The sequence below is a fragment of the Mirounga leonina genome, unplaced genomic scaffold (genome assembly GCF_011800145.1).
Source record: "Mirounga leonina isolate KUSES-001 unplaced genomic scaffold, KU_Mleo_1.0 Mir_174, whole genome shotgun sequence".
Taxonomy (NCBI): Eukaryota; Metazoa; Chordata; class Mammalia; order Carnivora; family Phocidae; genus Mirounga; species Mirounga leonina.
In genome coordinates, this window is record NW_023270451.1 from 46,452,595 (window position 1) to 46,477,618 (window position 25,024).

The 25,024-nt window shown below is 40.8% G+C and overlaps 1 protein-coding gene across 3 annotated transcripts in view; it reads right to left on the minus strand.

The window, feature by feature from the left end:
* Positions 1-2,623: 2,623 nt before the first annotated feature.
* The window catches only part of PDE1C (phosphodiesterase 1C), a 283,357-nt gene continuing 260,956 nt past the window's right edge, over positions 2,624-25,024 (minus strand). For 2 of the 3 annotated variants that reach the window (XM_035020856.1, XM_035020859.1), the window contains 2 exons: positions 23,332-23,400; positions 2,624-5,020 (listed from right to left, as the gene is read on the minus strand). In XM_035020856.1, the coding sequence (XP_034876747.1) occupies positions 4,851-5,020; positions 23,332-23,400 (239 nt within the window). In that variant the 3' untranslated portion in view covers positions 2,624-4,850. Of the gene's footprint in view, positions 5,021-16,072; positions 16,134-23,331; positions 23,401-25,024 lie in introns of all 3 variants that reach the window. The other variant, XM_035020857.1, reaches the window with a different exon arrangement.

Consider the following 25,024-nt stretch of genomic DNA (forward strand, 5'->3'; position numbering starts at 1 on the left):
TGAATTGTTTCCATAATGGCTGGTTTCTAGGCAAGGTGCTTCTATAAAGTACAGGTCAGCTGAACTCTTCCTCAAGTGTAAAAAACAAAGCACGTCATAGAACATTCACAGAGAATCCAAGTTGGACATTAATATACACAGTTGAACACAGCATTCTGTAGTTATTATTACTTGCTATTCCCCAAAAGCAGTTTTTCATGTTCTTTAAATATAACAAAAGTATAATGAATGCTCATAAATCTCCTAAATTAGTCTCTAAACGACACCACCAGGAAGGGTCTACTATCGACACCGATGATACTGTAGAACCTTCTCTGGCCCCAACTGGCTTTGCCATGGGCACCTGGCGCTATGCCAGGGGTCAAACGTGGAGCCAAATCATTAATCCTTCACCCACACCAAACTCCCAGTCCTAACACATCCTCACATTTAACTTGACAGACTCCCAATAAACCAAGATGTCAGCCCAATAGGTTTTGGTTTTTTTTAACTGGAAATGGATCAAAGAGTGTAATTGATCAAGTGAAGTTGGCAGTCAATGAGAAAATAAATTCAAACTTTGCAGGTAAATAAGTGGCCTTCCATATGTCTTAGGAACATGGATTTTTTTTTTTTTAAGATTTTATTTATTTATTTGTCAAAGAGAGAGAGAGAGCCCAAGCAGGGGGAGCGGTAGGCAGAGGGAGAGGGAGAAGCAGGCTCCCAGCTGAGCAGGGAGGCCAATGTAGGACTCGATCCCAAGACCCTGGGATCATGACCTGAGCCGAAGGCAAATGTTTAACCAACTGAGCTACCCAGGTGTCCCAAGAACATGGATCTTTATGGAAATCTTATACTTCAAAAATAGTGGTTATCAACCATCTCCACTTTTCCCCTCTACTTCACGGGGATTAGAAATCATAACAGTGAGAGTGCTGGAGTGCCTTCCCTATTTCAAAAGCTCAGTGGATGAGCTCATGGTAAGGCTTAACTGGCTTGTGGTAGAAAGAGGTAGGAAGAGTAAGAAATTAGCATTCTCCAAGCACCTATTAGTGACAGTCACTGCCCTACCCATGTGAGGTTAGTATTACTACTAGATGGAAAAACAAAAACAAACAAACAAACAAACAAAAACAAAACCCCCAGAACACCTGCAGACTTATTCTGGGCAGAGGTGTGGTGGGAAGAGGGAGAGAACAATTTATACTGCTCTTTTCTTACAAGGACTGGTCCTGCCTAAGAATTGGATTCTATTATAAGGTGGCTGTGCTTGGATTATATTACAAAGAAAAAAATACCATTTTGAAGCTTCTGTCAGTTCTTTGTGCTTCTAGGAGCAGGACCCAGAGTAAATGCCCTTTCTGTGGCAGAGTGAGTTCATCAGCTTTAAAAAATGCCTTGAGCTTGTGTGGTGTAGGGAGTACAGGATGGATTGCTCTGTACATTCATAGGAATTTAAAGTTCAAGAGGGGAGAAAGGTCTTGGTAGAAGGAGAGATCCAAGAAGATACAGGGAAATCTGTGTCTTAAGGAAGACACTGCCATGAGAAATCCTCCACAAAGGGAGACTAGCTGATATTGTTGTTGGATTTTTAATTTATGTAGTTGTTCTGCTGTGCCATCATTCAGGCAAAGTCCATTCTAGGCCATAGGCTGGTGTTGGTGGAACTTTGGAAAAATAAAGGGATTCGATGTGGGAAACGAGATGGGATGAATGGGAACAGATGAAGGACAGAACTGTAGGAGTAAGACGCCGGGGGTGGTCAAGGGTTGAGAGACGTGGAACATGAGAGCAAGAATGAGCCATAACAGATAAAAGATGGAAGCCCATGATCTCCAAGGGTGCAGGGAAACACAGGTGAAGGGAGAGCTGAGGGCCGGGATGTCAGGTTTCCAACTGAATGCTGAAATACACATTAAAGATTGAAGTGCAGCGTGAGGCAGAAATTGGTACCTGGGAGAACAGCCAGGTAGGTAAATATTATTAATGAAATTATTAGTTAAATTATTAACTTCTCTTTACTAAAGTTAGAAAATGCGAACAACCTACCCGAGGTCATAGAACCAGTAAGGGAGATTGCTCTCGAACTCAAAAGCCTAACTTCTTTTTACTATACTCTACTCTTTCTCCAAGAAATAATAGCAACTATTTATTGATACACTTACCATATTCTCAACCCTGTGCTATGCTGAGCCAGGAAGTATTATTACTCTCATTTTATGGCTAAGGAAACTAAAGTTCAGAGGGATTCCAAAACTTGCTAGAGCTCACAGAGCTAACAAAAGGGAGCCAAGATTTAATGATAGGTTTTTCTAGCCTCAAAGTGTCAGTTCTAAACCAACTATATAGCTTAGCCTGGAATGATATAAACAGAGTTGATAACATAGGTGTTTACCTACAGACTAGCTGGTATTATGGGTTACTCATACTAACAAATTAATTGATTGGGTTTGTGCTATAGGGATAAGGTGGTTTTAAAAACACCTACCACCTGTACAATCAGGAAGCCAATTGAGAAGTTTGTTATGCTGTTCATCCTGATGAGATATTCAGGACTGAATCGGACCAAGCATAGGGAAAATCTAACTCTTTTCAAATGAATCCCAGAATTCTGGAGGAGAGAAAGGTGACTCATACAAGAAAGTCCTTTAAAAGCATCTTTTTATTTGCTATAAGAATATAATCTGGCATTTCTATACAATCCATCATGCAAAAAACATGGTAAGCATTTTACAAGCAAAGCAGAATCTCAATATCTGTACATTTGTTCAATCAACATATTAGCCGAAGCTGAAAAATAGCATCCTGGGATAAAAGAATGCAGAAAGAGCCAGCTTTCTCCCCTAGAGTCATGGCTTCTAATGTCAAGAAGCACAGTGGAGAAAGCACAGCCACCTTGATGCTTCAATGCCTAAGACTGAAAGTATTGGGGGAGATTTGAGGAACATCACCGAAGATCCACTGGGCCGCCAGGAGGCCCCACTACCCATGGGCAGTTTCACTCCTAAATGGTTCTGTGAAGCAAGCATTGAGGCATCTATACAAACAGGGAGGAATTACGTGTGGAGTTAACCTACTTCAGGCGGAACAGACACTGTGAGCCTGCAGAAGGATCCTTTTACTCCGGCACTGAGCAGGGAGTTAAGAATTACAATTGCTTTCCTAACAAAAAGTCACAGTGATTTTCCTTTTTGTACAGTAATTAAATTTCCCTGAAATACCATCGTCAAGCACGTTATAAGTAAATTGCTCAATAGCATGGTGGACTAAACTCTGGAGCTGGCTCAACTTGCATAACTGTGGTTTACTGGAAGTGAGCTGGGGCGAAAGAGGGAAGGAGAGCACACCAAACCCTTTACAATCAGACTCCAAACGCTGTGACCATCAGCCCAGGGGTTGCAGGGGTTCCTGAGAGTTCTTTCTGGATGTGGAAGGTTCCTAGTTACATCGGTCGTGCTCCCTATTACTCACCGAGTTCAGCAATAACAATCCAAACCTATGTTATCCTCAATCTTCACCACAAAAGGCTGTGGGTATTATGAATCCAACTTTCTAATTAAGCAAACTGAGGATTTTAACGGTTATGCCATTAGACTGAGAACGTGCAACTAGTTATAGATGGGACAGAATTGGTGATCAGGACTGCCAGACAACAAACCTGAAGTTTTCCACTGCACCAGAGCATTTCTGAAGGGATCAAAAGCTATTTATGGCCTTCAACATTTCCTTACCATTTTGTGTGATTTTAGTCCCAAAGTAAAAAGTCCAGGAGAGATTCAGAAGAGCTAAAAATGCCGCAGTGAAGAGAGGTGAGTTATCAACTTCCATTCCAGCAAGAGCTGTGAGAACAACTGAGATTCCAAAGGGCCTCAGCTATAGGGTCTGCTAGAAAATTGATCTGAAATTTAACTTAGAGGTATCTCCAACTTAATGGAGAAAAATCCGCAAGTAAGGGATTCAAATTAGGTTCAGGAATTTACATCCTCCCGCCCTAGGACCACAAAACCAAAGGGACATTTCCTCGGGTAGATCTCAAACCTGGAGTCTCTGAGGCATGGGCATCCCATTGATTTCTAGCATTGTCAAATGTAAGTGAAAGTAACAAATTAGAAGAAGTAGAGCCAAAATGTATCTCCTACAAACTCTCACATCTCTAAAGGTACAAAATGAGGCCACCAGGCATGAAGCATGCAATGAAAACCAAAGCAAGGGTCTTTATTTTTGACTTGTATCTGCTTTGTGAAGCCTCAGTTCAGCATTCTCCATGAACTCAACTGCACATCAGTCTTCTTTGCCCTCTGCAATTGTTACATTCAGAAACACAACTTTTAACTTTAATGGGTTTACTTTGAAAGTTACATATTTACCTGTATTTTAAATATTGTAATAATCACCATATTTAAGGAATGCACTTCTAAAAACATCTTTTCCTATTGTAGTTAAAATTGGAAAAGATGTTTTAAGAGGTGCATTTCTTAAATATGATGATTATTAAACCAATATTCTTACTAGGGCAAGTCAGCTTCTAGGGATAAAAGAAGTGTCAGTGGGAGGAATTTTCTAAAGAGGGTGCATCATTTTAATTTGGGTCTGATTTAGACTTTGAAAGATCTATACAAATAAAAGCTACATGAGACTACCCTCTTACTACCGGAGTCTGCATTGACTCCCAGATCCAGTGACGGATGGGTCCATAACAGAACAACAGAGGGGAAAATCACATACGGCCTTCACTTTGCCTCAGTGGAGTCGACCAAAAAGCACCAGCCCCCAAAGCCTCCAAAGGTCTTGAAAGCATATTCCACTGTGGCTGGTGAGTGCTGACAGGCAGAGGAGTGGGCCTCTCCTTCACTCCCTCTCTTCCCCTTGACCTATTTTCTGTTCCAGTTATGTGAGATAGTCTGAATTTTTTTCATTTTGATCCTCTGATCCAGCATCTTGTACCTCGCAGGATGCTCATCAGTTTTCTTTGGGACCGAAGGTGCGTAGGAGCTAGATGCATAAGCAGGGCGTTTAAAATGACGCAGAGGAGCCTTGATGACTGGTGGCCATGCAAAGGAAGACAGACAACCATTAGCCTCACCATTGACACGGCACAACCTAACGACTGTGGACAATTTGCTCTCCCCTAGACCTGTCTGTTTCTTTTCAAACCAGGAAACAGACAAGTTGGACCCTCACTGGGAATCTTACTGCAGATATATGAATAAACACATTCTCACCTTGGTCATTAACTTAAAATAAAGAATGACAAATTCCTAGAGATAGACAACAAGGACCCCAGAACGCAAATGTTTTTTGACAATGAGTGGATGGGGTTAAGGAAGTGAGAGGGGGCGACAGGATCACTTTTGGGAATAGCAAAGCAAATGCGGGCAAGCAGAGCCGGACGACAGATCAGCATTTAACATCGGATGTAAGCTTTTAGGGCTGCAAAGTGGCACACGATCCTGAAGTGATTTAAAAAAAAAAAAAAGGGACATCACTGGGAAAATATTTGCCAAACACATATATAAAGGCCTTGTGTCCAAAATAGTTTTTGTAAAACTCTTAAAATTCAGTAAAGGGAAATCAACAACCCAATTTACAAAGGAGCAAAAGATCTGAACCGACTCCTCACTGAAGAAGGGATGCATATAGCAAGAAAGCCACAGTTGCAAATTAAAACACCAATGATATACACCACACACCTATCAGGGTGGATAAAATCCAAAACAGAGCAGACAACACCAGTTGCTGGTGACGATGCGGAGCAACAGGAACTCCCATTCTCGCTGGTGGGAATGTAAAGTATTACAGCCACTTTGGAAGACGATTTGACAGTCTCTTAGGAAGCTGATCATGGTTTTACCACACGATCCAGCAGTTGTGCTACTAGGTATTTACCCAACTGATTTGAAAACTGACGTCCACATAAAAACCTGTACATGAAGTTTATAAAAGTTAATTCCTAATTGCCCCAAACCATAAGCCAGGAATTCCTTCAATAGTTAATTGCATGAACACGTTGTAGAACATCTATACAATGGGATATTATTCAGTGATAAAACAAAATGAGCAGTCAAGCCACATAAAGACATAAAGTACTAACTGATTCCTCCTCTCTCCGTCCCCCACCGGCGGCCCCACCTCTTCCCCTTCTTGGTCCCACTGGAGAGTGTCGTCAGTGAGACAGGGTAAGAGTGAGTAAAGGGAAAACCAGGTTAAATGGTCATTGCAAACCAATGAGATAGAATAATTAGGTAAAAGGTATGAAGGACAGAGCTGGTGCTGAGTCCTTTCCTCAAACACTTGCTCTCAGTGAGGCAATTCTAACAGCACTTACAGGGCCGGCAAAGAAAGGTAATACACAGGTGGGTCGGCTTGAAGGGTGGAGACTGGGGGACAGATCCATGAAACAAAAGGTTACCCTTGTGAAAACCAGTTTCACAGCTCTCTTCCAGTATGATCAAGCAAAAGATCAGAAACACTTAAATATACAATCATAGGGGTTGGTTAAGTTCTGGTACATTCTTAAAATATACTACTGTGATACTACGGAAAAGCAATATAGATGTCTATTAATAAAAATAAAGGTTCCTGTAATCCTGTTAAATAAAAAAAACCCAGTAACTGTAATCTAATCTCATTACAGTAAAAATGTATCCAAATGCGCATAGGAAAACCCAGAAGATCATACATTTAAATCATAGCAGTGATTATCTCTGAAGAGTACAAACATGGTTTTTTGGTTGTTTGTTTCCATTTTCTAATTTTTCTGTGTGGATCAGGTTTTGGTGATGTGACTTTTGAAAAGGAAACATACTGCTAAAAATTTCTTCCGTAGAATCATACATCAGAGATATTCTGCAAAATCATACGTAACAAAAAGCCAGCAAAACTGAAGTCACTTTGGGCTTTAGTACAAGACATCTCAGAGAGCTCAGAGCTCACTAGACTTTTCCCTTCTGTAGACTAATAGTCATTCATTGACTTCTTAGAGCACTTAGGTGTTGCTGATAGAACAGTGAATAAAACAGACCGAAATCCCTGCCCTCGTGGGATTTCCACTCTAGTGACCCCCGCTGAAACTTGTCATTTCGCTTACAGAAGAAAAAAGTGTTCAGGTCTAATAAGGGATGCTAGAACCACCGTAACGCCCACACGAACTGTGCCTTCTGAGTTGGGCTAACACGTAGTAAAGACTTGAAGCAAATGGTCCTGTAGCGACGTAATAATATACATGCGGAAGAACAGAGAGGGTGTTTTTTTTTTTTTTAAGACCTCAGAGCACTTAATTCTGTGTTTTATGGTAAACAGCACAAAACACTCTAGGAACAAATGTAAAAACAGCCCTGTTACCCTGGAGAATGGGGTAGAAACAAGAGAGGCTTCAGATTAAAAGCTGCTTGTTGCAAACGTCTGGGCTAGCTGATTTACTGCTCAAGTCACAATCCCTCTCCATATTCATTCTGTTTTCGCTACTCAGCATGAATGCAGCCAAAGTATTATTGAATTTCCCACTTCTCAGCATGAAGACACATTTACCGTTTGCCGGAATTCTGATTGTCTGAACAAAAACTCCCCTTGCCCCTGGAGTCGCTGAGAATAGAGTCGAACCTGCTGATAGAGACCGGCTCCCCACCAAGACTGTGGAAATACTTATATGCCTGCTGTCTCCCTTACTCAAAATGTTGGAAAAAAGAAAAATTCGTACAGGGCTGTTTTGTATGCATTGACTGCCTTTCCAGTCTGCAGGGGAACATGATGTGATGACAGAGCAAAACAGGAGAGCCAGGGATAAGGACACCATCTTGAGTTCAGTGGAGACCTTTGTTCTGGGGCACTGGCGTGGGCTCCTGGACCTCTTTCATTTGCCTACTGGCTATTCCAGAGGTACTGGAAGAGGATCTGATCCTCCCCCTTTCAACGACTACATGCGTCCCACAGCTGAACCCAAGCAATCGTGTTAAAATCCACCTCTCCTTCTCCCAGGGTAGAGAAGAAGAACCAAACTGGGAACAGAATCCCCTCCCCTCCATATGCTTGATTATTAGCCAGTTGGACCTTTTTTCTCTTGAGGACATATTCACAAAGTCTGCTCTCATCTCTTAGAGCAATTTACTTCGTGGAAAGGGTCTAATTAGCTAATGAAGATTTGATGAAGGCACATACCGCTCGCTGCACAGAGCCTGAACTTGGGAGAGTCATTATCTATATTACTTTCAAATGTACTTAGGAAAAGAAAAGTGCAAGACTAAAATCGATACATCACCATCCTTTATTTCACAATTACACACAATATTTGTTTCTCATAAAAGCAATGCTCTCTGAGGGGTTTTAATCCCTGTTCATTTAAATCTCATCTTTCTCGTAAACACCACAGTTCTCCCAAAAGTGTGTATGATCTTCTCCCTTTCCTCGGCCATGACTGACCTATCTGTTTTTCCCTCTCTGTTTCTGTCTGTGTCTCTGTCTTTGAGACCATTTTACTTGGTGGCTACTTTTCTTGTGGTGTGGGAGACGTGTGTATAGAATTATTCTTCAAAAATAGATTCAGACTTAGTCCTAAATCAAATCAATATAGTTGTTAGTTAAAGTATTGCAATGTAAAAGAGGGTTTTTAAAACACTTTAAAATTATATTAGTCTACTGTTTCTCAAAGTACCTTTCAATAAAGTTGTTAGTGTAATAGGTATTATTGGGAGACAGGGAGTTTCCTTAGTCAAATTTAACTGGGTTTAAACTAAGTCCTTCATGGCAGGACTTCTCAGACACCTAAATAATGGGGATGTGTATTAGGAATCCCGAAGAAGAGCCAACAGCATGTGGTTTTTCTCCATTTTATTAGGCTGGGGAACTCCCTTTACAGGGGGGCATCTCACAGAGTGTTCAGCAGAAAATACTTTCAGAAAAGACTGGCCTAATTTCTTATTCTTATCTTATGGTGTCATATCCTATACTATCATAAATCCCTACTTCAGGACACCTTGTTGTTTTGCACTAAGTGAGAGCAATCACTGGTCCCCACCTACTGTGGGTCCTGCCTAATCTCCACGAGTTAGTAACTGTGTGAGAATCTCATGTGTGAGAATCTGTCTCTGTTCTTTTGATCCTCTCTGACTTCATGGTGATCTTCTGTAACCACTCACACAGCAGCAGCAACTCTGTGTGGAGAATGTCTGAATCTCTGTTGCAGATCACCACCTCTGAGGGCAGGAACTTGATCCGCTCTTAACTTCTGAATAAATTCGAATATTAGCACCTTCTTAAAATAAGAAGTATTGGACATATGTTTTCTGCCCTTTCAAAGATAATGTCGTGATACGACCTTTGGGGGAAAAAAATTCCATTATAGAACTTTTCTATCTGCATTCACACATACACACACAGACACACACAGCTAACAAAATAAAAAATAGTCATTTGTTGCCTCTGAAATGTTGTTTTACATGAAGAATAAAATCCCATTGCCATACATTTCATCTCTAAAATCAGTGTCTACTTGTGGTGTCTGTCGGAAAGCTCTTATAAAAAAATGCACAAAAATCATTCACGAGTTTTGAATTGCGAGGGATTGGAAAGCTAACATCAGCTCCATCAAGGATGGAATGATGTAAGAACCGAGCTTGTGATTTTCATGTCAGGATTCGCCATGGTAAAATAGTTATGATTTCTGACAACACATTGTGTACGAGGCACAATGCTAAGAATTTAATGTGAACTAGCCTTTCACCTTCTCTACAATCCTATGAAGCAAGCACTGTTTCACCCCCTTTTGGGGCGAGGAAAACTGGGGCTTAGAGAGCTTAAGTAACTTGCCAAAGTCTACACAACTGGTATGCAGGAAGTCTGGATTCTGGATTCACATCCAAGCGGCTCAACTTCGGAGTCTTCACCTGATATTTAAAGCAACCTTGGACCAAAGCTCAGAATAAGTTTTAATAACTACCATAATAAATTAAAAGAGTCAAAACAGTACTTCATATTTACTCTCAGTATTTGAGTATATAATCTGTGTAATATACAGGATTCTTGAACACGCTCGTTAGTAGCTATAGTCACACTTCCCCCAAAGCAAAAGCAAGTCATCCCCCCCAAGACACACACTTAATATAATTTGTGGTAATAGCTCAGGAAGGAATTATATAAAGGTCCTGGCTAACAGGTCTCTTAAACAACTGCTTTTATCTCTTCCTTCACTTATGCCAGGTTGAAATGTTGACAGGAATTCCAAAAGTCACAGCCACTCTTGATGAGCAATCAAGCCAGGTAGAGCACTAAGATCTTGGGTGAAATGTTTAATTCAGTGGTTCTCACCCTGGCTGCATATGAGAACCACCTGGGGAGCTTTTAAAAATCCCAATGCTCAGGGGTGCCTGGGTGGCTCAGCCGTTAAGCGTCTGCCTTCAGCTCAGGTCATGATCCCGGAGTCCTGGGATCGAGCCCAGCATCGGGCTCCCTGCTCTGCGGGAAGCCTGCTTCTCCCTCTCCCGTTCCCCCTGCTTGTGTTCCCTCTCTTGCTGTGTCTCTCTCTGTCAAATAAATAAATAAAATCTTTAAAAAAAAAAATCCCAATGCTCAGGTCATACCCCAGATCAATTAAAGCAGAATCTATGGGGGTTAGTCTGAGACCTCAGGAGTTTTTAAAGCTCTTCAGATAATTCCACTGTGTGTGAGTTTCAGAACTACTGTTTTGGTCTCTCCAAATGTCTCCTTCCTTATCGTCACAAAGGAAACAATAGTGCTAATGTTTAGCACACACTGAACGTGTTGTGTAAACTGTAGAGAGCTAGCCAACGTTGCTGCTATAGTTTGATCACGACAAACTGCCTGGGGTGGGGAGGAGTCTTTGATGCATCTGTTAAGGTTACATGTGGTCTTCAGAATTATGCTCTTTTTTTTTTTTCCTCCTGTCCACCACATTTTGTTCTTGTTGGGTCTACCATGAACACAAAAGCTCTGAGAAATGAAAAGGCGTTCTTTTGTTGGAGAAAGCAACTTCAGTGCTATCATTTGAGGATTGTAAGAAGACCCACACCAAGAAGAACCAACCCTGAGATTAGCCATTGTTTTCTAAATAAATCTCACATGTGGAAAAGGAAAAAATAAGACCCAAGAGCACGTTCCTGATGTCTGACTGAGGGGTAAAATAAGAGTGAGAGCCTTGCAGGCAGAGATCTAGGTTTAAAGCCTGCTTCACCACTCCTGTTCTTTCTTGGGCAAGTCACTTTGCCTGTAAGCTCCATGTTTCTCCTCTGCAGCCCAAGTGTAACAGTGCTGCCCATCTCGCAGGGCTGCTGGGAGGACTTAGCCAGACTGGGCATGTCAAGGATTTCCTACAGTGTCTGGCATAAAGAATGCCTTCGGTCTGTGATGACCTCTCTGAAGATCGCCGTAGTGATAGTGATCATGTCCAAGGGTAACTCCCGGTGCATAAAGTGGGACTAAAACCCTGAACAGACAGAATGCCAGAAGACTTGTAGGACAGGCACTGACATTTCTTGCAGGACTGATTTTTGCTCTGCTAGTTAGGGTCTTGCTCAGTTTGAGATAATCTGCCCTTTTGAGACAATCTGCCTGTTCCTTTATGCCTCTGGGATTTTTCTCCCCTCTGGACTCTTTCTAGCTTCTTTCTGGGATATCTTTTCAGATTATCCGGAATTCCAAACCAGGCTTATGTCTGATTCTGACGACCATGTCAGCTGCATTAGCTAATCTGGCACGAATCAGTGGCATTTTGAAGGTGAGCTCATGAGAAAACACAAAATCAGCCAAAAGACTCTTCTCAATTAATAAATAACAATAAATCAGCTCCACAGAGGACTGAATCAAGAAGGGTCATCCCATTCCCAAGGCAGAAAGCACACCCTTTAAACCTCCAGCAGTTTGGCTGAATTGGTTTTCCAAGCTGGTTTTTTCCTTAAGGGGCAAGTGGAAGAAATTAATTTGTTTCAACAGAAAAACAGACTTGGCTCTTGTTCATTATCTAGGCTTCCCATTAGATGCTTTAAAAAATGAAAGTGGAACATATCAACCTTTTAGAAACCCAAGGCTCTGCTGTTTAAGGAGACAAGTAGCTTGGTCTCTGTCCTCTATACTTTTCAGTGTTTTTACATCCCTTATTGCAGCCATCCCCATCCTTGGAAGGGGCCAGATTCAGTTCTGTCTCTAGCCCCCTATGATGCGGACACACGCTTTCAGTTTCCCACTTAGAAAACAGAGCTGAGAAGTCTCAGTGCAGAGAGCTGTGCTGAGAAGGAAAGGACTCATGCATTGGAGCAGTCAGCATGGTACTGACACGCAGTAGGTGCTGCCTCCTCTCCATTTCCATCCCTTCCTCAGATGAAGATCCTACAACTCACGAATTAGCAGGAAGGTTTGCAACTGCCAGGAAAATTCAGTAGCAGCATACTTTCCCAGTTAGGAATTCATCTGTCTTCTCAAGACACAAACAGCATTATACTGAGGCCACATTGCTCGGTGTCTCTACCTTTTATAGAAATACAATCTAGCAACAATGACCCAGCTAGAAAATCATTCATAAACCATGCACATTAGACGTACTGTTGTCTAAGGTAATGATCTACTCAAACTCTTCAAGGTGTATTTTATATTAAAACTACAATAATGAGGGGCGCCTGGGTGGCTCAGTCGGTTGAGCATCTGCCTTCAGATCAGGTCATGATCCTGGGGTCCTGGGATCTAGCCCTGCATCGCATCAGGCTCCCTGCTCAGTGGGGAGTCTGCTTCTCCCTCTCCCCCACCCCCCAGCTAGGGTTCTCTCTCACTTGCTCTGCTCTCTCTCAAATAAATAAATAAATAACCTTTAAAAAAAACCTACAATAATGAAACCCATCATCTACATTTTAAAAGATGCTGGCTCTCCAAGGACTTTACCTCAAGAAAATGAGGCTTAATAATCTACGGGTTCCATATTTTCACCTCACAGAGCAACAAGCAGCTACCTAGAAGGAGCTGAGATGACACTGCATGAACCAAACCACTACCTGGGATAGAAAGGTGACCCCGTCAGCATTTCCAGGTCCCCAGAGGAACCTGTGTCCGTAGGGAAAAGATAAACCACATGGTTTTGTTGCCCTTCATCCAGCCCGAAGCTGTTTGCTTCCACCTGCAGTTCTCAACCCTGGCTGCACCTCAGATCACCTGGAGAGCTTTAAAGTTTACTGATGCCTGAGCCCTCCCCGCAAGAGTCTCTGAAGCAATCCATTATTTTAAGGTGAAGCCCAAGTTTCAATATGTTTATCATGTCCAGTGATTTTAATGTGTATTCAGGTTGAGAAACACTGGCTTAAGTGCCAAGTTTGTTTTGAGACTAAGTCAACTTATACTTCGGTATTAAGGGATGCCTGGGGCAGATGGCAAGGTCTTATTACATGCAGGGGCTTCCAACCCTTGGCCACGTGCTAAGATCTGTGACAAGAATTGAGCCCATGAGGGATGCCTAGGTAGCTCAGTCAGTTAAGCGTGTGCCTTCAGCTCAGGTCATGATCCCAGGATCCTGGGATCAAGTCCTGCATTGGGCTCCTTGCTCAGCAGGGAGCCTGCTTCTCTGTCTAATTGCCACTCCCCCTGCTTGTGCTCTCTCTCTCTTTCTGACAAATAAATAAAAATCTTAAAAAAAAAAAAGAATTGAACCCATGAAAATCTACTTTGAGAACAGGTGGTGTGGTATTATTACAAGAGAAGCATGGGTTGGGACAGCACATTACTAGTTGTAAGATTCTAAGGAGATAAACTATTCTGGGACTCAGGTTTTTTGTTTTTGTTTTTGTTTCTCTGTAAAATGGGAAGAATAGTAACCACTTTGCATGGTGCTGTGAGGATTTTCAAGGGGATGTGAGATAATGTATATACAGTACCTTGTAAACTTGTGGGCTGCCAGTATGTCGTAGGTACGTGGTATGTACCCACCATTATCACACAGCATAGGGGACGAACGGTCATCATTGAGGGCCTTTTAATGGTGTCCTCTTGATGGATTTCTTATTCTAGTGTAAAAAAGTCATTTAATTCCCCACACAACTGGATATTACTGCATGAAAGTAGTTACCAAACAATGAAGAGATTAACTTAATAAATTTATTTGTGAACATGTGGCAGAGAACACATCATTCTGATTCATGAAAAACTAATTCTCCAAAATGTGCATGTATATAAAGGCATATATATCAGCTACCCGAGGGAACCACTTTGCTGAAACTAAGTGCCATTTGAAACAAAGCAAAAACATCAAGCCCACATTCTAAACTATTTATACAATGTACAAATATGGATGTTCAGGGATCACTCTGGGCAACGCCTAACCATGAATGTGAATGAGTGCTGCAAATCCTGGCTGGATGGGAAGTGTGACTTAGACAACCAACCAGGATGAAAGAAGTTTCAGTCCCTGAATTCTAATCTTGATGCAATTAGGAAAATAACAAGGGCACTTTTGATTCTTAAGACTCTTTGCATTTATTATGCTGAGACATAATAATTCTTCAAGTCACCTTCACTGGAAGTTACTCTTAAATCACTGATGCCCCAGTTTTTTCAATGCTTCTTTATGCTTTACCCAATAGATAATTAATCCTGGCTACAAACCTCACAGGGATAGGAACAGGGTGTAATGCACACTTGCATCCCCAGAACCTAATCACGGAACTGGTAACAGTTGGTGCTAAGAAATATTTAATGAATGAGTAAACTACTCTGCATCACACTCAGTAACCTTCATAAATCTCCCACTTACTAAAGAATAAATGAACCCCTTAGAATACACACCAGCTGGCAAAGTTGACCGGCCTCTCCAGACCCTGATGGTTCCTCTTTGCCTCCACAATGTCTTGATACCCAGATTTGCTGCCCACGGTTGCTCCAAGAAGGGAGCCAGCAAGTTCCTTCCCTTTGAGGTCTCCCGCCTGAAGCCGGAACACTCTTACTTTAGACAAATACTGTAACCTCGGCTCATTTCTACAGGTCTTCCTAGAGTATGGAGAGGCACTGAGGTATGGTGTTCGAACCCCTCTCCCTCTGACAAAGAGGTGAAAGAGGAGGAGCAATTAAGTAAAGCTGGAAAATAAGCTCTCTTTTTACGCAAAGAATGGCTGGCTATTAAATGCCCTGCAACCTGATGATTTAATGATTAATGGTTTCATTTGATAAAATTACTATTTTAATTAATTTAAAAGAAAAAGAACAAGAAAGTCCTCCCTCAAGGAGGGATCATCTTCAGTTTAGCTCTTTCATTTTGTTTGCCCCAGCAGGCCCAATGTGTGTGAGGCATACTGTTTCAAACGAGAAAAATATTTTGGAGAAAAGCTAAGTCTTTTTCTTGAGCTTTTTCCATCCGTGTGTGCAGTTTTCCACATGTGCATATGAAATGGGAAGTGTAAGGCTCAGTCAGTAACTCTGCCCTTTGTTCATACCAACAAGGACGTATCCCAGAAGAAGCCTGCAAAGCTAAATTTCACCAGGTTTCTAGAGCTCTGAAATGCTAAATCAATACAGCACAAATGAGCTTTGATCCAGGCCATAGTAAGAATGACAACCGCCATCCCTCAAACTGAACTCAAGATAAAAGAATTACAAAGAGAGCACTCACTGGAAACTTCACTTGAAAGACAGTGAGGAATCCCTCCGCACCCAGAGCTGCACCTGGAATTAGTGCAGGGGAACCTGGTCTAATCCCCAGGCAGAATAAGAAAGGTGGTTACAGTCTGGACTATTTGACATCGGTCTTTACCCACGAACAATGAAACTCAAGCAAAAAGCATAGGCTTGCCTTGTCTTGCTGCCTGCTAACTTCGGGCAAGCTACTTATCTGATTATGTTTCAGTTCCCTAATTTGTGAAATGGAGATAAATACCTTCCTTAGAGAGTTGTCATGAGGATTAAATGAGGTAATACATGTTAAGAATCTAGCATTATCCCTGATAGTTAATAGATGTGCAATACATATCAAAGTATTTATTGTTAAAAACCTATATTAGGGAGATCAGAAGTTATTTTTTGAAGTTTACCACTCAATAACTTATAATACACATAAGACTTCGTCTCAGTTTAAAAAAAAAAAAAAAAGCATAAGCTTCCTAAAATGTCTTCAGACCTCAGAGCTGGTCAGTTCTCTTCTGAGGAATCCTCTGGATGAACGTTTTATCCGTAGTCCCCTAGAATAGGACACATGACAATGTCATTGCAAGCCAGGTGGCATCTCAACACACAAACTTCTTCTACATCAGGCACGGAGATTAGAAGCAGAGCTACGTCTACTGCCAACACTAGGATGCACGCCGGCAGCCGCACACATGGAGGAGCCATCAGCCAAGTGCATCAGCGAATGGGGATGGTACTGTACCTTTCCGTCTAAGGATCACTTCCCAAAAGTGATGTGACTGAAGTGCCCGGGGGAATCTGCTCAGAAGTAAGTCACTGACTAGGCTCCTTCGTTAGCGGTCATGGCTGTGAGTGGTGCCGAAGCTCTGGGCCACTCCTCCAGTGAGAGCCAACATTTCCTCAGCTCTCCACCATTTACAGCCCACACATGGAGCGTGATTGGGTTCACAGACCTCATGGGGTATGGTGGAAGGTGGTTCTAGAAAAAATCAGCTGCAGGTGCTATTACTTTACTACGTAAGAGTCACTTTGCTATAGATACACAAAGAATCAAGGAGATGGCCCCAGAAGAATTTCGCGGTTGCTGGAGCTTTAGGACTCCTTTGATAATTTCGGAAACCACACAAGCTGTTCCTTAATGAAGTGGTCTCTGGTGGCTTCTGGATTGAAGCATGTTACCAGCAGGACTTACTTCATATCTGAATCCTCATATCCCAACACCCATCTCTCCCAGTATGTTAGAAAGGGAAAACATTAAATTTCTCCGAAATATATGTAAAATCACGTTTACGTGGATGAAACCAAACAAAGCTGTCTTGGAGGACAGCCCTGGGTTTTTCACTTAAAATTCTTAATATATAATATTTTGAGCATACAGAAAAGTATAGATAATAATAATGTCAAATTCCCATGTCCTTTCAATACAATTTAATCAAATCTTAACATTTTGCATATTGCATATTAGCTCATAAAGATATTTAAAGAGATTAAATGTCACAAATAGAGTTGAAGTACCTAGTATACTCTTCCAGGATACTTCTCTCCCCCCATCACACAAAAAAACATCATCTAGAATTTGATGCTTATTATCCTTGTGCATAGAAACACTCAGTTATTTTATTTGTATGCACCCATTAAATATCTAATATTTTTGCTTGTTTTAAAAAGTAATATAAATTGTGTTTAGGTGGTATATATCTTGTTGCAACTTGCTTTTCTTGTTGGACATTACATTAAGCATTGTTAGTAATAGCAAAAAATGGAAAGCATCAATAGGAGAATGATTAAACATCCTGTGGCTCATTTATATAATAGACTGCTATACAGATGTTAAAATGGCCAATGTTTTTCAAAGAACTAGGTTTAATTTTGCATAGAATTTCTTTTGTCATATGTTAGCAAACTTTCTGTAGATTTTTTTTTAAAGGTGTGCACTTAAAAGCAGGATAGGTATGGTTTTTGTTTTCCTTATCTAATCAGATAATCTCTCCTATTTTAATACCAGAGTTTAAGCCATTTGCAATTATTATTATTACTGATATTTTTGGATTTGATTCTACTATCTAATTTTGTAATCATTCTTTATTCCTTTTCTTCCTTTCTGCCTTCTATTAAATTGATACATTTTTATATTCCTTCTTTGTTGTTGTTCAGTTCCCAATTTAAATGTTACAGGCTATATACCAATTATTTTACTGATGATCCTTTGTGTTAAAAAGTTACAAAATTACAAAGTTCTGTCCAAACACAAAATAGATTTTAGCAGTCCTTAACTTTCTACTGAATAAACCTCCTTCCATCTATAGCTTCCATTTCCTATTTTAACACAAAAATTGGACATTATTTTTTAATAATTACTCGCTCAAATTTACCAACATGTTCTGTTTACTTGTGTGTATACCATTTTTTTTTATTATTTTTTAAAAGATTTTATTTATTTATTTGACAGAAAGAGACCAGCGAGAGAGGGAACACAAGCAGGGAGAGTGGGAGAGGGAGAAGCAGGCTTCCTGCGGAGAAGGGAGCCCAATGCGGGGCTCCATCCCAGGACCCCGGGATCATAACCTGAGCCAAAGGCAGACACTTAACGACTGAGCCACCTCGGCACCCCAAAGTGTGTATACCATTTGCTCTTGTATCTCAAGATACAAGAAGATACACCTTGGTTTGGGGTTCATTTTTCTTTCTTTCTGTTTTTTGTTTTTGTTTTTGTTTTTTTGAAGTATATCCCTTAATCTTTCTTTTAATGAAGTCCGCAACTGGTAAACCATGTCATTGTGTATCTGAAAATGTTTTTACTTTGCCTTCACTCATAACTAATAATTGAGCTATTTTAGCTATTATATATTGACTTACTTTCCCTCAACACATGGTAGATGCAATCTCATTGTCTTCTGGCATCTACTATTACTAATGCAAATTTTGCCATTAGTTGGTTGTCATTTTATTATAAGCAACCTGCTTGAATACAGCCAGCTTCCCATGGCATTTAAGAATTTCTCATTTTGAGGTAATTTTAGGCAATCTCACACAGTATCATTAGATATGCATTTGGTTTTATTTAAGTATGTATGGCAATTGAGCTGCATTTTCCACCTAAGGTGAGTCTTCAGAGCCATTTACCTATCTTCCATGCTCTCTCATTTTTTATTGAGATATAATTCACATACCACAGGCTTCATTATTTGAAGTGTACAGTTCAGTTACCGTACTCACAGGGTTCTGCAGCCATCACCAATATCTAATTCCAAAACATTTCCATCAGTATGAAAAGAAATCCCATACCCGTAGGAAATCACTCCTCATTCTTCTCTCTCCTCAAGCTTCTAGAAACCCCTAATCTATTCTCTCTTTCTATGGATAAGCCTATTCTCATTATTTCACATAAATGGCATCATAAAATGTGTAGCCTTTTGTGCCTGGCTTCTTTCACTTAGCAAAATGTTTTCAAGATTCATCCATGTTGTAGAATGTATCAATACTTCAGTCCTTTAGATAGATAATAGATAATAATCTATTGTGTAGGGGCGCCTGGATGGCTCAGTCAGTTAAGCGTCTGCCTTCGGCTCAGGTCATGGTCTCAGGGTCCTGGGATGGAGCCCCGCATCGGGCTCCCTACTTGGCGGGGAGTCTGCCTCTCCCTCTGCCTGCCGCTCCCCCTGCTTGTGTGCTCTCTCTCGCTCTCAAATAAATAAATAAAATCTTTTTAAAAAAATCTATTGTATGGATATAGCACATTTGGTTTATATATTCATCAGTTGGTGGACATTTAGTTTCTCTCCACTTTTTAGCTATTATGAGTAATACTGCTTTGAATATTTGTGGACAAGTTTCTGTGTAAACATATCTTTTCAGTTCTCTCGGGAATACACCTATGAGTGGAATCACTGTGTCATTTGGTCACTGTATGTTTACCTTCTTGAGAAACTACCAAACTCTTTTCCAAAGTGGCTGCACCATTTTACATTCCCACCAGCAATGTACAAGGCTAGTAATTTCTCCACATCATCATCACACTTGCTATTATTGTCACAATTCTAGTGAATGTAGAGTAGTATGTCATTGTAGTTTTGATTTGCATTTCCCTAACGACTAACGATGTTGAACATCTTTTCATGTTCCATTTGTATATCTTTTTTGGAAAAATGTTTATTTAAATCCTCTGCCCTCTTTTTAATTGGGTTATTTATCTTTTTATTGTTGAGTTGTGAACATTATTTACATATTCTGGATACTAGACCCTTATCAGATATATGATTTTCAAATATTTTCTTCCATTCTGTGGATTTTCTTTCCACTTTTTTTTTAAAGATTTTATTTATTTATTTGACAGAGAGAGACACAGCAAGAGAGGGAACACAAGCAGGGGGAGTGGGAGAGGGAGAAGTAGGCTTCCTGCTGAGCAGGAAGCCCATGCGGGGCTCGATTCCAGGACCCTGGGATCATGACCTGAGCCGAAGGCAGACGCTTAACAACTGAGTCACCCAGGTGCCCCTCCACTTTCTTAATAGTGTCCCTTGAAACACAAAAGTTTTTATCTTTAACAAAGTTGTGTTATCGGGGCACCTGGGTGCCTCAATCGTTGAGCCTCTGCCTTTGGCTAGGGTCGTGGTCCCAGGGTCCTGGGATCGAGCCCTGCATCGGGCTCCCTGCTCCACGGGAAGCCTGCTTCTCCCTCTCCCACTCCCCCTTCTTGTGTTCCCTCTCTCAGTGTGTCTCTCTTTGTCAAATAAATAAATAAAATCTTTAAAATAAAAAAAAAAGTTGTGTTATCTATTTTTTCTTTGGGTATTAGGTGTCATATCTAAGAAACCACTGCCTAATCCAAGGTCATAAAGATTTATCTCTGTATCATCTTCTAAAAGTCTTATGATTCATGCTCTTTCATTTTTGATACGGTTCCCTCTCTATACTGTGTTTGCTATCAAGTCCTAAGGACTAACTTCCAACATTAATTCTCTTTTCAGCTGTGTTCCACATTGTTTTTCTTTCTTTTTTTAAGTTCCAATGACTATATGTTTGTTTGCTTTTTAAAATTTCAGATTTTGAATTGCTTCTTTTGCATATCTCTGTTCTTGGGGGGTTTTTTTTCTGCACAATTTTGTTGTATTGTTTTTCAAGGGTTATTATCCCTCTGTTTGGCTCTTTGAGTATCTTTAAACATGATATTTTAAATTGCTTGACAGCCTACACCAAGAGTTTGTGGTAGAGGCATTTGAGTCAAGGGAGGCAACATGTGGTATTCCTGAGGTAGGAAGAAGTAGCAAGCTGGCCATTGTAATGAGTGATGTGAAGGGTGTCTGCTAGACAATGCACAGTTAAGTATGTCAAGTGTTTTGAGAACTACGCACTCCACTTCTACAGGGTTTGGAATGGTCAGAACTCAGTGCCTAAGACACCCAATTTAGGACCAGTTTAAACTGTCACATGAAGGCCAAAGACAAGATGGCGGCAACTCTGACTCATAAGCCTTGGAAACCTGGCAGGCCAGCAACAGGCCCCCAGCACAGCAGGTGGGAACCAGGTCAGCTCTGCATATTATTGTGGATGTCCAGAATGATGTCAGAGGTGCCACATGACCCAGGAATGTTATAACCTTACAGAGAAAAACAAACACCATCACAGCCCACTGGAGTTGATTTGGAGCTGTTTTCCTCCTAATGTCTCTAGTCCTAAAAACACCAAAACCACAAGCAGGAACAAGATGAAAGAGGCTTCCAGAGACTACAGAGCAGAGTCTGGTCAATACTAAAAAGCAAGTTAGTATAATTAGTACAAATCCAAATTTGAAAATGAGTCTTTTCTGAAGGTGGTTGCCTTCTATATAGTCATAAATGAAATTAGGTATTTCTCACTCACACATCTACATACCCAGTCTTATAGACATTAATGAGCCCCCAATGTATGCTTGTCACCTTGACGGGCACTGGGGCAAGAAAAAAAAAAAAAAAAAAGACAGTCCCCACCCTTGGAAAAGCCCCCTAACAATGAGAAAAGGGGTTTACAAGCATATCATTATACGTCACTATTAATTCTACCTAGATGATTTGGAAGGACCACAAGGAGAAATTATCCAGAAGAAGAAAAGGGTAAGGAGTAGTCCAGGCAGAGTGACAGTGGCAAGAAAGCCCAAGGGCTACTCAGTGGACAGTGAGTCCAGGTTTTAGACTGCGGTAGGGAAGACACAGAAGTTGAGGTTGGAAAAGCAAATAGATATAGATTATATTTCATCTAATCTAAGATGCCACTGATTATAAAGCGAACTATTTTCATGTACAACCAAGAAAAAAATGCTGCTCATTAAATTATAACACAACATTGCTTGCAAAACATTCCTACTGCAGAGGGATTAAAATGCAAGGCACTGTCCCTCTGAGAATGGATGAATTTCGGCAATTCCCAAAAGAAGAAATGTAAAAGACAAATTAACATGAGAAAACAGATTCTTTTAAAAAATGATCAAATACATGCAAACTGAATATGAATATAATTTTTCTTATCAAATTGGTAAAGTATTAATGTTAGCATTAGCAAGAGCATAGTAAAAGGCAAACTCACCACTAAAAGTATAAAATAATACTACCTTTCTGGAAATCACTTTGACAATAATGTACCAAGAACCTGAATACGTATAAATTCTTTGAGCTAGTAATCCTCCCTAGAGGAATCTATTCCAAATCCATGCATACAGACTCAGAAGAAGATTTATGTACAGGAATATAAGATTATCTATAATAACAAAAATGCAAGCTACATAAAAGCCAAATTTATCAATGAATATATAAATAAATTGTGGTATAATATGAAATGTTAGTCTCTGAAATATTTTTTAATATTTAATAACATGGGGGAAATATAATATAAAGGTAAATTTTAAAGGGGAAGAAACAAAATTCTATGTAGAATATAATTGCAATCTAGGGAAAAAAAGTATTTAATAAAGACTGGAAGGAGGGGCAATCTTGGTTAGCTCCAAGTGTAACGTTATTAACATTTTTCTTTCTTATAATTTTTGTTATTTTTCAAATTTGCAAATGTCCCTATTTATGGCCTCTCTTTCCTCCTAAACAAATGTGTTCTTCCCAATTTTACTCGTAAAAATTAAATTATGGTAGAGAATGGAAGCCTATGCATGGAGACGAAATGACCAATAGGTGCCCCTCATATTAAATAGTAATTACACAGGATCATCATGAATGCTTAAAAATTTCTGGTAAATGTTAGATGGTACCCAGTACAGATCATACATGACTTCCATCTTTCTCAGTAGTAGAGATTAGCTGTGAGTCAGTACTATGCTAAATTTATAAGCATTATTTCTAATCCTTATCATCACACAGACAGATGAGAAACAGAGGTCCAAGCAGCTGAGTAAGTGCAGAGAGCTTGCACAATGTGAACAAGGCAAAGCTGGGATTTGAACTCAAGTCTCTCACAAAGGTTCACACACCCTCCCCTGTACCATCTGTCTCTCAAAGTTCTTCCATAGCATGTCCAGATGAACATCCAGGAAGAACAAGAATCTACTCTTTCCATGAATGAGCAGGAAAGATTATGAAACACAGGTAAGCACATTATGTCCATTCCTGAAGGAAAATTACAAATCTTGATGACAGAGGCAGAGCTCTCTGATAATGTGGGGTGGACTAGATAGATAAGGGGCCAGATTCCCAGTTTATCAGCTGTCAAAATCAACTGAGAAACAGGTCCTTTCTGTTACCTGTGATTGCTAAGATTATGCCATTTACCCACCTGGCAAGGCAAGGCGACTTGCGGAGCTAGTGCTTGGAGCTGGTGAGCCATGAGAGTGCTTCTTCGTGCCTGGAAAGAGGAAAAGAGGGGTAAGGAAAGGTAGGATCGTGGACAGACTTGTTGGACAGGTGAATACTGATCTGAAACATTATCAAATGATCCAAGTGTTTGGGTCTGAAAACAACATTTGGGAGAAGGCTGGGTGAGTTCGTGGGAGCTGCACATATCCCATGGTCCAGAAGAGCCAGGAGCTCAGCCTTTCCTTCTGTGCGCGTGATGGCTCTCGGTCTCCTGGTTGGCAGGTTGGTATGTTGGGGACCAACACACCACAGAGCAGGGCTACACTTTAGATCCACCAGGCAAGTTTTCTAAATAGAGAGTTGCCTGAGCGCCACCCCGATTCTGTTTTCATTGTACTAGGGTGGAACTCTGCATCAGTATTTTTAAAGTCGCCCAGATGATTTTTATGTGCATCCAGGGTAGAAAACTCCTGCTGTGGACGGAAAAGTTCTCGATTTAGAATTGAGGAATAGCGGGGGGCGGGGGCGCGGATGTCCCTATAGCCTTTACATGCTATTGGACCTCAAACAATTAACGTGAGTTTTCTAAAGCTCAGGTCTTCATCTGCAAAAGGAGGGAAATGACAATGACCTTAACGTGTTCCGGTGAGGATGAAAGGGACCACTGTACATGAGAGTGTGCAGGAGGTCACACAAATGCTGGGTTAGCGGGGTCTGTGAGCTCCCGCAGTTGGCATCATAACTCCCACTGGGAAAGGGATTATCTATCTCTGTTCATATGAACGACTTCGTGGGCCATGAGGGAGTGGCAAGACAGACCCCAGAGTGAGGATCAGGAAGGAGAGCAAAAGGAAGGAAGGGCTGAGTTGTGCATAAATATAGAAGTATGTGTGTGTGTGTATGTGTGTGTGTATAAGTGTATACACACAAACATACATATGTTATATAGACACAGACATGCACATATATATATACATTCACAGATACATATATATATCTTATATGTATGTATACAAATAGTTTTCGTTCATTCATTCATTTCTTTATTTTGCCGTCCAGAGCAGGGCAAAAGCAGCCTGGACGTCGGAAACCAGCAACATGGCGAACGCCTGGAGTCTGAGCCCGCAGAAGGGCTGAGAACATTTTTAAACAGAAGATACACATGATTTATGGTTATCTGTGTTACACGTCCCCTGACCCTATGCAAACTTTTTGTAAAGTCTACTTTGCACACACAGGCCTGGTGTCTATGGAGGTGGTGTTCACTGAGAAACTGTCTGAGTCACCACAGTCATGCGAAAAGATAACAAGATGACCCGTCGACTGATCCACATCAGAGGAAGCAGGAACTTGGGGCTGGAAGTGAACCCCAGAGTCGCTGGTGAGATGTGGAGAAATACACCCAGGATGGTGCTTGAGACAGTTTCATTTTAGTCCTAAAGAACAGGGTACTACCCTTGACATTCTGTGTTGTTGTTAATTATTATTATTATTGGCCCTATAGGGGTAGTGGTGTTAATAGTGGGAGCAGGACTAATAGTAAAAACAGAAAACACAAAATTAATCCAAATACCTCAGAGCCACAAAAATGGTTAATTTGCATGAGGTGAGAGAAGCTATATCTGGCAAAACTTTGTGTCTCCATTGTCCAGGGCTTGTATATGCCCTGAATA